Source organism: Piliocolobus tephrosceles, chromosome 10 (genome assembly GCF_002776525.5).
Source record: "Piliocolobus tephrosceles isolate RC106 chromosome 10, ASM277652v3, whole genome shotgun sequence".
In the NCBI taxonomy this organism is placed as follows: Eukaryota; Metazoa; Chordata; class Mammalia; order Primates; family Cercopithecidae; genus Piliocolobus; species Piliocolobus tephrosceles.
The window spans coordinates 73414968-73427095 of NC_045443.1; the positions used below are offsets into that span (position 1 = coordinate 73414968).

The 12128-nt window shown below is 44.1% G+C and overlaps 1 protein-coding gene across 1 annotated transcript; it reads right to left on the bottom strand.

The window, feature by feature from the left end:
- Window positions 1-2440: 2440 nt before the first annotated feature.
- Window positions 2441-8913, bottom strand: PHLDA1 (pleckstrin homology like domain family A member 1). Its single transcript, XM_023216710.2, has 2 exons — window positions 7513-8913; window positions 2441-7103 (listed from the first exon to the last, which is right to left on the bottom strand). Exon 1 carries the CDS (start codon window positions 8757-8759, stop codon window positions 7539-7541), a length of 1221 nt encoding a protein of 406 aa, XP_023072478.2. The 5' UTR covers window positions 8760-8913; the 3' UTR covers window positions 2441-7103; window positions 7513-7538.
- Window positions 8914-12128: the final 3215 nt, after the last annotated feature.

Consider the following 12128-nt stretch of genomic DNA (forward strand, 5'->3'; position numbering starts at 1 on the left):
GACAGGATTCCCTGAGATACAGGTTCTGAGACTCTGAGATTTGATGGCAGGAGGTTGGGGGAGAGCGAGTGTTTCCACCCCAAGTAGTGTTTTTGGGAACCTCACCCGTGAGGAAGCAAGGGAAACAGAATTGAGCAGAGTGAGAGTTGGACTACAATGCACACTGGTTGTGATAGGCCTCTGCCAATTCCACAGGCAGCTCTGCAGCTGGGATGATCCTTTACAGTTGGCCTGACTCCCCATAGACCCATCACTGGATGTGGGCTAACCCCAAGGAGGGGGTATGTTCTAGGACAAAGTGGGTCCCCAGGGAAAGGACTTGCTGAGAACATGATAGTCACCAACACTTCCACATATGGTGACTGAATGCCCTCTCTGTCCTGAAGTGGCAATCTGGGCAGAGCACCACAGCTACATATATGACTTTTTTGATAGACTAATTTATAAGTAACTTAAAATACATGAGCATGTGGACCAAGACTGGAAAGTAATAAGCATATGAAAATTATCATTAAAATGGTAGTGTGTGCAGGCATGGTGGCTGATGCCTGTAATCCTGGGACTTTGGGAGGTTGAGGTGGGAGGATGCTTGAGCCCAGGAGTTCCAGGCTGCAGTGAGCTATGATCACACCACTGAACTCCAGTCTGGGTAATAGAGCAAGATCATGTCTCTCAATAATACTAAAAATTGGCCAGGTGCGGTGGTTCACACTTATAAAACCAGCACTTTGGGAGGCTGAGGCTGGCGAATCACCTGAGGTCAGGAGTTCAAGATCAGCCTGGCCAATATGGTGAAACTCCGTCTCTACTAAAAATACAAAAATTAGCCAGGCATAGTGGTGCATGCTTGGAATCCCAACTACTCAGGAGGCTGAGGCAGGAGAACAGCTTGAACCCGGGAGGCGGAGGTTGCAGTGAGTCGAGATTGTGCCACTGCATCTCAGAGTCTGGGCGACAGACAGAAACTCCGTTTCCGAAGAAACATTAATAATAATAATAATAACAAAATTTTAAATAGTATTTCTATAATGTATTTTTCTCTTTTTTCAAAGTTGAATACAAGGATGTGGTCAACCATACTGTTCTTACCATTGAAAAAGAAGTGCTGAGGCCAGGCATCGGTGCCCACGCCTGTAATCCCAGCACTTTGGGATGCCAAGGCAGCTGGATCACTTGTGGTCAGGAGTTTAAGACCAGATTGGGCGACATGGTGAAACCCCATCTCTACTACAAATACAAAAATTAGCCATTGTGGTGGCACACGCCTGTAATCCCAGCTACTCAGGAGGCTGATGTGGGAGAATTGAACCCTGGAGGTGGAGAGTGCAGTGAGCCAAGATGGCGCTACTGTACTCCAGCCTGGGCAACAAAGCAAGACTCTGTTTTAAATAAATAAATAAATAAATAAATAAGTGCTGAGATCTCAGAAAATACAATGTCTAGCTTCAGAATACCATATATTATATATTCATGTGGCTATAATGATTTCCCACCTGTTTATCTGCCCTAATGCAAGGAGCTTCCTTTCACAGTGATGCCAGGCACTGCTCTAAGTACTTTTATGTATCCTAACTTATTAAATCTCCTCAACTACCCTAAAATAAGTAGCTTTATAAACTTCATTTTACAGAAAAGGAAATTGAGTTTCCAAGAGTTTAAGTAATTCAAGATCTACATAGCTAATAATTGTGAAACTGGGACTTGAACCCGTGTACTATGACTCTCAAATCCTGGCTCTTACCAATCCTGGGCTACCACCTACTATATACATTTATTTCGCACAGTGTCCCTGAAGTCCCCTTAGCATGACAGTGATTTGTCTTCTCACATTTTTTCTTTAAACAAACAAACAAACAAAAAAACTAGAGTAGTAAAGCTGTCAATGCAAGACTATGCTAAGGGATAAAAAAAAAAAAAAAAAAAAAAAGACTTCAAGTTTCCTAATTTAAAGTTTTTTGAGATTTAAAGGCCTTTAGATGCCAGTGGAGATTGTAAGAATAAAGTTATGCTGTTTTCTTTAAAGAATCAAGTCCGTCTTCTGCTGTCAACACAAAATAGGAAGGTTTATGAATACCTGTTTGAAGGATGACTCAGAGACAAAGCTTTACCCTCCCAAGAGACATAAGAGAACTAGACTACCTCTGGGACTCAAGAGGGAAGTGCTGTTGAGCTGATTCACTAGGGACTGTTTCTGGTCCTCTGGGAAACTATGGAAAATTCCACTAAGGTTCATTAGCATTCTGAAAGCTAATTTTTTCACCAACAGACCTGAGTGAATTTTCATATTCCAAATTCCCAGTGAATTTTTTAAAAATTGAATTCCCAACCTCAAAAATGGTCTTTTTTTCCCCCCAGAATGCCCAAGTAATTCAGAATCTCTGTTTCGCAAGAACACACAGTGCATGTGCCAGTTGAACAAGTCCTTCAAAAGGTCCACAGGTCGGTTGTCTCAATAGATACTTTATTTGAAATGGAATGCATTTTGAAAATATGAAAAATAAATCACATCTCCCCAAAATCATCTAAGAGACATATTTACACAAGTTCTGACCATGCTAAAAAATTCACGAATGTGATGGTGTATAAAGCATTTGGTACATGATGACACTTGCTTTCCAGAAGCTGGCATTTGTATACTATAAAACGTTAAGAAGAAGGCTGACCTCGGAATGTAACAGAAAATAGTTTTATGTTTCTTCTCAGTATACAGTGACCTGGAAGGACTACCTGTTGTTAAAACCTGCTTCCCCACTGCTCAGCCTGCCATCAGCTGACCAGCTGCAGAGCAGTGGAGAGTAGGTCTCATCAGCTTTTGTGCAGATGCTTCTAATCCAGAGTCCTTCTGCTTCCTTCATTGGACAACATTGCCCTTTCTAAGAAAACCCTGTCAGATCCTGTACTCCATTTAGCAAATGCCCTGCCAGCAAAGTCACATATCACTTTTTTGCCCAATCTTAGGTAAATCTGGATTATCTGCCCAACCGTGCAAGTGAAAAAGCCACTCTTGAAAACTGTGTCAAGAATTGAGGAAACAGGTCTTAAGAACTTATCCAACACATAATTCCATAACTAATACATCTTACGTTGTTTTAGGCAAATAGGTGTATCTCTTGAATCACTGATGGATTCAATACCAAGATCTATAATTTTCACTTTTATTCTGTTGAGGACATTTTATTGCTAAAGCAAAAGCCAATTAGTTTGACACACAAAAAAAGAAAACAAATGCTCACAGTCCTATCTTCATAGGATTCTGTGCTATAAAATGGCTCCAGGTTCAAGTCTTAGACCACTCTTCTAAGCCTGCTACTGAATATAATATTAACACAGGAGCCAAGCTAAAACCATGTGACCTTTCCCCTAGGGACAGAAAACAAGGGATGTATTTGAACTCATACACTTGCAGCAAACTTTACTGTCAGATTTAAAATTAGGGCTTTCTCTTAAAGAGCTTCTTTAAGAGAAATACAGAGTGTTTGGTATATGAGAGAAAAAAATAGTTAAAACAAGACTTTCAACTTAATCCAGACTTCCTAACAGTGTTTACATGTGAGGGAAACTCCTTTAAGTAATGTGTGTTTTTTATTTTTACCGTCATTGGAGACAAAAACACAAAACCATAAACATTTGAAGTGAAATTATAAAGATGGTTTGATTTCTACATGATTAGAGAATCCCAGCTTGCTCAATGAGGAAAATGTTCATTTTAAAAGGGCCCCTTATAGACATTTACTCTCCGACGTCAGCACTCCCCATAGAGCATACACAGATCTAAATGGATTTCCACTAAGAAAGTCTGTTTAAGAAATTTCGTCATGATGTTTAGCCTGTCCCAGAATTCGTTGTTCTCAGGGAACGACATGAGAGAAAATGAAAGGAACACTCAGCGAGGCAAGAGACGGCATCTCCCAGGTGCTGGGGAGTTACACATTTTGTCCTTCCTTCCTTTGTCCCAACAGACAGTTATTGAGCTCACTGTGTATGAGGCTTGGTGCCAACACAAGTTCAAGGATAAAAAGTTCAGTTTCCAGATGGAACATTGCTCCTAATTTTCCAACTTTTTACATTTTGTGTTTATTTAAGGAGTGGGTCTTCTATTGGATCTGCCCTTTCGGTCATCTTTTCCTTGGGTTGAAAAATGCATTTTTTACCTTTTTCCATGAAGTTGATTTGTCAGGCTTCAAAATACCTTAGGTGGTTTGTATCATTTTCTTACAGGTAGATAGAGCCACTGAGACATTAAATGATGTACATTTATATTTTGTTTTGGTTAGTCTTATTGAGCATGTTTGCTTTTTTGCTCTGGAAAAATTATTAATAATAATTTCAAAGGTGTCAAAACAATAAAAGCCATTCTACTTCTGATTTCTTAGATTTCACATTAAATGCTAAGAGGGGTTCAGAATAGAAAGTGATAAAGGTCAACATAAATATCACAGCAGACTAAGGAACAAGGGCTATGGAAAGTCAAGAAACCGTTATTCTGGGGCCAGGCATGGTGGCTCACGCCTGTAATCCTAGCACTTTGGGAGGCCAAGACAGGTGGATCACCTGAGGTCAGGAGTTTGAGACCAGCCTGACCAATATGGTGAAACCCCGTCTCTACTAAAAATATAAAAGCCGGACGTAGTGGCATGCACCTGTAGTCCCAGCTATTCAGAAGGCTGAGACAGGAGAATGGCTTGAACCCAGGAGGCGGAGGTTGCAGTGAGCCGAGATCGTGTCACTGCACTCTAGCTTGCACGACAGAGTGAGACTCCATCTCAAAAAAAAAAAAAAAGAAAAGAAAAGAAACCATGATTCTGGTGGCCCTATTAAGAACCATGGCCACCACGGGGGGAAAAAAAGGAAATCCAGCCACCAAGAGGGACCCTGGGCATACTTTTTTAAGCAATGAAATTACCTAGCCCCATATGTAAGCTAACAACATACAAATGCCTTTTTTAAAAGCTACATCAATCTTAATTTGTAAAGTATTTGGTACGGATTTTTTTATTTTTAGTACAAGAATTTAAAAGAAAAATCCTCCATTGGGAAAAAAATTGTGGTTCATTTGGAGTTATTATGATTTGCATGCATTAAAAAGTATAGTACTATGAGGCATACCTCAAAAAGTACATTTGTACTTCTAAGGAAGCTGAACCAAACTTGATTTAAGAAATCTTTAGATCTGGCTCTCATTTCATATACATATATACACACATATACATATATACATATTAACATATGTGCATGTGTGTACATACCTATTTTCATATATGTATATATACATGCATATTCATATATGTATATACATATGAAACAAGTTTTTAAATGTTGGCAGCATATTTTCACAACTGCAACCCAAATAACCACTGGAAGTGGGGGTCCACTTAAGTTTTGTTTGCCATTTGCTTAATAGGGGAAAACTATTTTAATTTTCCCTGCAACTTTTTGGGTAAGAGTTATGATCTCAAAATGTCATTTAACTATTGCACTAAAAAGTACTTTGACCTTGGAACTCCTTTCTAGATGGAAGGAGAATAAAGACATCTGTAGCATGTAATTATATTTTTATTTCTTGACTATATAACTTAGCAGTGGTCTGATACTGACCGTTTCAATTTAAATGCTGGAAAAATACTGACCAAGACTTTCTGTGAAAAAGATAATGGAAAACAGAAACTAGTTAGTAAAGCCATGCAGATAGGAAGTGATTTTCAGCCCCAAGAGGACTTTGTATCATCTATGGCTCCATTTAAACTTAAGTAGCATCTGCCCTGGTGGATTTTGAACATCCTTTTGATTTAACACAGAAGAAGGTTTGTTCTACCTTTAAAAGCACATCCTCTTTTTTCCCCCACCCAGACTCCTCAACAAGTGCCTTCTAAGACAAGACTGGGGTTGTTTTCTTACTGAAAATCCTCTGTTTATCCAGTCTTTTCCTTTTCAATTTCTGAGTTTAGCTAACCTAAAAACAAAACAGAATCCTCAAATTTCTCACAGAGCAATGAAAAGCAAAACAGTTGGTTTCTCTGATCAACATCATTTTCAGTATGAAAACAAAAAGTTATGACGCCTAGACCTTTGAAATATTTACAAATTGTACTTTAAACAACGAGATTTTTCAGTGTGCTTCTAAAACAAAGTAAAGGGATCAGAAAATGTGGTTCAAGTGGGCAAAGCTCTCGGAGAAAGGTCCTGCAGCCTGGACAGGAGCACAAATACTCTCTTATACAAGTTAAATATACTCTTTTCCTCCACAACATTTTTGAAATGAAACAGCAAATGCATGTATACTCATAAATCAGTCAAAAGGCCTCTTCTCCTTGTTAAGCCCTTTACACACAGATGATAAAAGGTTTTCCTACAGTAGATGTGGCCCTACCACATATTCAAGATACAATCATCCTACCATCATCAGTTAGGTTATGTTTTAAGTATTTTGAAATCAGGTATCCCTACTACTGATTTCCTTTTAGAAACTATCTTGAGCATTAGATATTCATAATTACACCATTTTGAACTTTTAGCTTTTTTAAACTTCTAGACAAACTATATGCCTAAGCAAAAACAAAACCAAAAATCCTCAAAAAAAGTAGTATCGGAGTTTTAATTTCAACCACCTGGCATAACAATGAAAGTGTCATACCTTCTGAAAGTACTCCAGGAATAATGACTAGATTCTTAATGTTTTCCCCTCCACCGCCCTTTTTTATTTTCCAACACTAGGACTTACTATGGAATAGGTTTTTGAAAATAAAGTTTCCTTTTTGGAAAATGGCCTACATTCAGAAATGTCTTAGAACAAGCATTTAAAAAAAAACTAATAAATAATCATAAATCAAAATACATTAAAATAAAATTACAGTACATCATCGCTCCTAGAAAATTCACCATACTAGACGATCCTTTCAAAGGTTCATAAATAACAGTCTTCTTGACTCGAAATCGTTTCCTGCATCGTGATGAAAAGTATGCAGAAAACTAAGACGAATCACAAGTTTTCAGTAGGGTGATGTCCAAACTACTTGATCTGGTGCGGGGCGGAGAGACTGTTTTGCTTTTGATCCAAGTGAAGACAATAGAAATGTGCTCGTCCCACTTCTTCAAGTCCTCAAAACCTGGAAAGAAATGACACCGAGTGAAGTAGGTGGCTAGGAACCCTCCCAGACCAGTTCTGTTCGGGCCAGTCCGGCTGACAAACCGGGCTCAGAAAGGCACCGCGGTGTTTCCCTCAAGTGCCCAAACACACAGTCAAGTGGGGCTGGGGGGCGCACCACCGGACAAGGACGGTCGTGATGGGCGCGGGCGCGGTCTGCGAGGCCCCCTGCCTGGCCCGGGTCTTCCCAGCCTTCCCTCTCTGCCCAGGCCCTCCTGGCTCCAGTTTGTTTCTGTTCCTTCCATCGCCCCAGAAACTTGGAATGAGTTCTGATTTCTCCATACAGGAGCCGAACCTGTGAGCAAGCTTCCTACGCCTTCCAACACACTCCCGAGACCCACTCCTCCGGAGCGCGAGTGCCGGGACCTTACCTTGTCTGGCCCGGGAGCTGCCCCCTTCAGGCAGAGTTGGAGGTGCTGCGGAGAAGCCGGTGTCCGTGCGGCTGCGAGTGCGGCTGTGGGTGCGGGTGCGGGTGCGGTATTTGGTGAGGGTGAGGGTGCGGGTGAGGGTGTGGGTGCGAGTGCGGATGAGAGTGTGGATGTGGATGTGGATGTGGATGCGGATACGGGTGGAGCTGCTGGGGCTGAGGCTTAGGTTGGGGCTGAGGCTGGGGTTGTGATTGGGGCTGGGGTTGCGGCTGAGGCTGAGGCTGGGATTGGGGTTGGGGTTGGGGTTGGGGTTGGGGCTGGAGCTGCGGCTGCGGCTGCGAGGGGGGCTGCTGCTGGACCAGGTGCTGCTGCTTCTGCCGCGTGGACTTGACCGCCAGGATGGCCTGACGATTCTTGTACTGCACCATCTGCAGCGTGATCTCGGCGTTCCAGCCCTGGTCTTGCGGGCACCGAAAGTCGATTTCCTTGCCCTCTGCCATCACCACAGTGAAGTACATGTACTTGCCCTTGCGCTCTACACAGTCCACGGTCTTCATGTTGGAGAAGTGCAGCTCCTTGAGCTTGACCGGCGGCTCTAGGCTGGCGACAGCGGGGCCACTGGGTAGGGACGGCTCGGCCGGCCCCTGCCCGGGCTGTTGTTGCTGCTGCTGCTGCTGCTGCTGGTGTTGCAGCTGCTTGGGGGGGATAAGTAGCAGCCCCTCCTCGGTGAGGATGCAGCACTTTTTCTTCCAGAGCTGCAACAACCCGTCGCTGCGCTTCTCCAGCACGCCCTCCTTCAGCGCTTTGCAGCCGCTGCTCTCCAGCATCCTCCCAGCATAGGAGGGGCCGCCGCTTGGCTCGGCCTCTCCGTTTCCAGCCGCGCGGGCCGGGGGCAGCAGCAGCAGCCGCGCGCCGTCCTCGCCCCAGCGGCTCCCACGGCCGCCTGCCCGGAGCGCGCAGAGGAGGCTAACACGCAGGAGGCAGAGCGGCGGAGGCGGCTGTGGGTCCCGGCAGAGGGACAGCCGCGTCCTGATGCGCCACAAGGTCCCGGAGCCGCGAGCTGCCGGGCCTCTGCCGTCCTCTTGCGAGCGCTCACTGAAGGGCACTGGCCGGGCCCCCTCGCGGCGCTTTTGAATGGGCCATCTTCCCCACCCCCGAGTGACACCCAGCGGAAAAGGCGGCTCCTGGCGCCCGCACCACGGGGGAAAGCCCAGCTCGGAAAGGCGCTCGGCAGCCGGCGCACGCCTCATTAACTTGGGGCCTTTCCAAAGCCGGCTGCGTCCACGCCCCCCGCGTCCCTCGCTCCGCCTCTCACCGCCCACTTGCTTCCGCGCTTGTTCTCCTGGAAGGCGACCGGGACCCGAGCCCCGGAAACTCCTCTCCTCCACCCAGGGCGATCGCCCAAGGAGCCCTGGCTGCCTGGCGACTAATGCCGACGCTCACAGGGCGCTGCGAAGCCATCCCCCGCGTCCCGCCTCTCCCCGGCCCGTGGGGCTCTCTGCTAACAGCCTCAGAAAGTGAGGACGGGGGCGCGGAGGCGCGGGCAGCCTCCAGGCAGTGCTGTCTCTCCGTTCTTGGGAATTAGCCCTGGGGATTCGCGCTTGGGTCCGAGAGCCCGCAGAACCAGCGTCGTGGCCTGGGTGAGCCGGGAGGCCGGGGCCGAGGCTCGCGAGTCCGGCGAGTGTGCCTCCCCCGGACGCCTAGGTAAACAAGTGAGCGCACAGAGGCCGAGAGGACATCGTGTCTTCCCAGGCATATTCGCTCACGGTCACTAAGTAGCTCTTCTTGGAAAGAGGGCGATTGTTAAAGCAATGGTGCGACTGTCGGGTTTGCCACGGGTGGAGAAAGGCGGACCCACGTCAGGTCGCATTTCGCCTGCCTTTTCTCTACCCCGACCGGAGGCGCCAACCCGTCTTCGGCTTTCTTCTTGACCCGTCCTTACGATGTGCATCGTCTCTTAAACAGTAACTCTCTACAAACCGGGGTAATATCCGGTACTGAGATTCCACACTGCAAGGCACAGTTCTAAACGCCTGGTCGACCTCGCGGGTCCCTCTTTCCAAGCGCCTAGCCAGATGTTGGTTTTGGAATCTCATTTATCTGTGACATGGGGAATGCAATACCTCCAGCTCCCTCCTAGTCCTTACATTTAAACAATGCCTATAGAAGCTGCTTCCTGAGAATTAAAGCATAACGGAGACCTAGCCTCCCGGTAGGGAAATTCATCCGTTTAGTAAACAGCCTCAACTACGTGCGGACCCTCACGAGGATACGAAGAATTAAACCAGGGCTGGATAAGTCAGAGTGGGCCAAGGTAAGAGGAAGGGCTGCTACCGTGCCCACATTGGAACAGATAGATTAGCTCATCTGCTAGTTGTGTGGCAAGAGCAAAAAATTCAAGAGGGGAAGAGAAAGTGAGAGGAGCTTAGACAGCTAACTAAGCAAGAGTCGAATCCTTTGTGTGTCATGTTAAGAAATTCGAACTTAATACCAACGTAATCAGAACAAAGGATAACTTTTATACACGAGGGCGTCCTGAATCTTCATCTAAGAAACATGGTCTGATCAAACGGGACAATCCAGCCAGCAATCCTGAGTCCCACTAAATTATGCTTGGCCAGCATTCTAGCCTTCACATTGTTAACTGATTAGCCATCTTTTCAGGAGAAAGGCAATTATTAAAATTATGTGGACTTCTAGTAAAATTAATGTCTCAAAGATTTACAATTATGTCTACCAATAACAAAAAAACTACAAACATGTTTTCTGCCCCCTGCCTTTGTACGACAAGTGAGCATTCCAGAGAATTTCTACATGACCAGCTGTTCATTCTTTTAAGAGGATGACATTCTTCAGCTCATCTGGAAAGGATACTTCCTTTAAGTCTGTTATTCAGTCTCCAAGGGCAGGTGTAGTTGGAAAAGACATTTCATATGGAAAAACAAACTTGATAGGGTAAAAAAAAAATGAGATGTAATCTGGAGGCCCAAGTCATTTTCTAAGGAGAAACCCAAATGTATTTGGTGTTATCTAACCTTCTGCAGTTTATTGGTCTGAAACAAATGCGTTCTAGTCTCATTTGAAAATGTCTGAACAGCCTCCACAATTTTCAAAATCACCCATTTAATTATAACCAGAGACTTTAAAGCCCAGAATTTCCAGTTACATATCTCACAATGATTTAGTAATTTTGTGAGCAGCTCAGAGGTTAAGTCTACAACGTCTGACTATGGGACATTATTGAAAATAACAGTAGTGTAAGGATCCTGGAGATTGGTGACAACTGTGCTCTTGTTATTTCAACAGTCATCACCAACAGTTGGTGACTTAACAAATTAAGAGCATAGTTGCCATATGCTAATATTTGGCAAATATGTCAAAATGGCCATATTTGCCAAATTTTTAAGACAATAAATTCACAGAAAATGCATTACAGGAAAAAAAAAAAAGCTTTGGGCCAGGCATGGTGGCACATACCTGTAATACACACTCTAGGAGGCTGAGGCAAGAGGATCCCTTGAGCCTAGGAGTTTGAAACCAACCTGGGCTACATGGTAAGGCCTCCCTCTACAAAAGTAAACAAAAATTAGCCAGGTGTGGTGGCATGCACCTGTAGTCCCAGCTACTTGGGAGGCTGAGGTGGAGGACTGTTTGAGCCCAGAAGTTCAAGGTTGCAGGAACTAGGATCGCACCACTGTAACAAGCCTGGGCGACAGCAAGACCCTGTTTAAAAAAAAAAAAAAAAAAAAAATTCAGCTGTATATGCAATGAAAACCTACAAGTCACTTAAAAGTTACTGAAGTTTAGAAAACTAGCCAACAAAATCATTGCTTTGGTAAACAAATTCGAAACGGCTAATTCAAAGTACATTTTACAGTTGGCAATATCAAGTTGTCTATCAGCAACACTGGACAGTTCATTTTCTTCTCTTGGATAAAGTTTGTCACTTGGCTTCAAGGACATCACTCAGTTTTCCTTTACATCTCTGGTGTCTCCTCTACGAGGTTCTTTCTCTTCTCTCCAACCTTTTAATGTTGGAATGCCCCAAGTCTTAGTCTTTGGCTCTCTTCTTTATCTATACTCATTCCTTTTTTGATATCCAGTCTCATCACTTTTAATAACATCAATATGCCAGAGTCCCAAATTTATACCCCCAACTTATATCCAACTGCTTACTGCTGAAGAATAAACCACTGAAGTTAAAAAATAATAAACATACCAGGCAAGGGAACACTTATTAGTAAAGCCATTTGCTGAGTAGTTCACTAGAGGCTTAAGTCTAAGGGGATTTTAGGTCATAGGAAAAAAAAAAAAACCTGAAAACCACCACTCTGGATAGGTCAGAGGAGTCTATAATTCATACACAATAGCTTATAACAAATTCCTACATGGAACTGCTCCAGTTTATAGGTTAGAATTAACTATAGTGAAAAACAGCCCTCGGTTTTTATATATTCTAGGACAGTGAGTGCTACCGTAAGTTGAAAATTCTCCATTTACACTTCTCTACAGTACTGCTTGTGTAATCTAAGATAAAACATGTGAATGAGCTCCCAAACTATCTTCCTCACCCTAACCTATTCTACCTGCAGCCCCCTTTCTCAGTTGACAGCAATCCT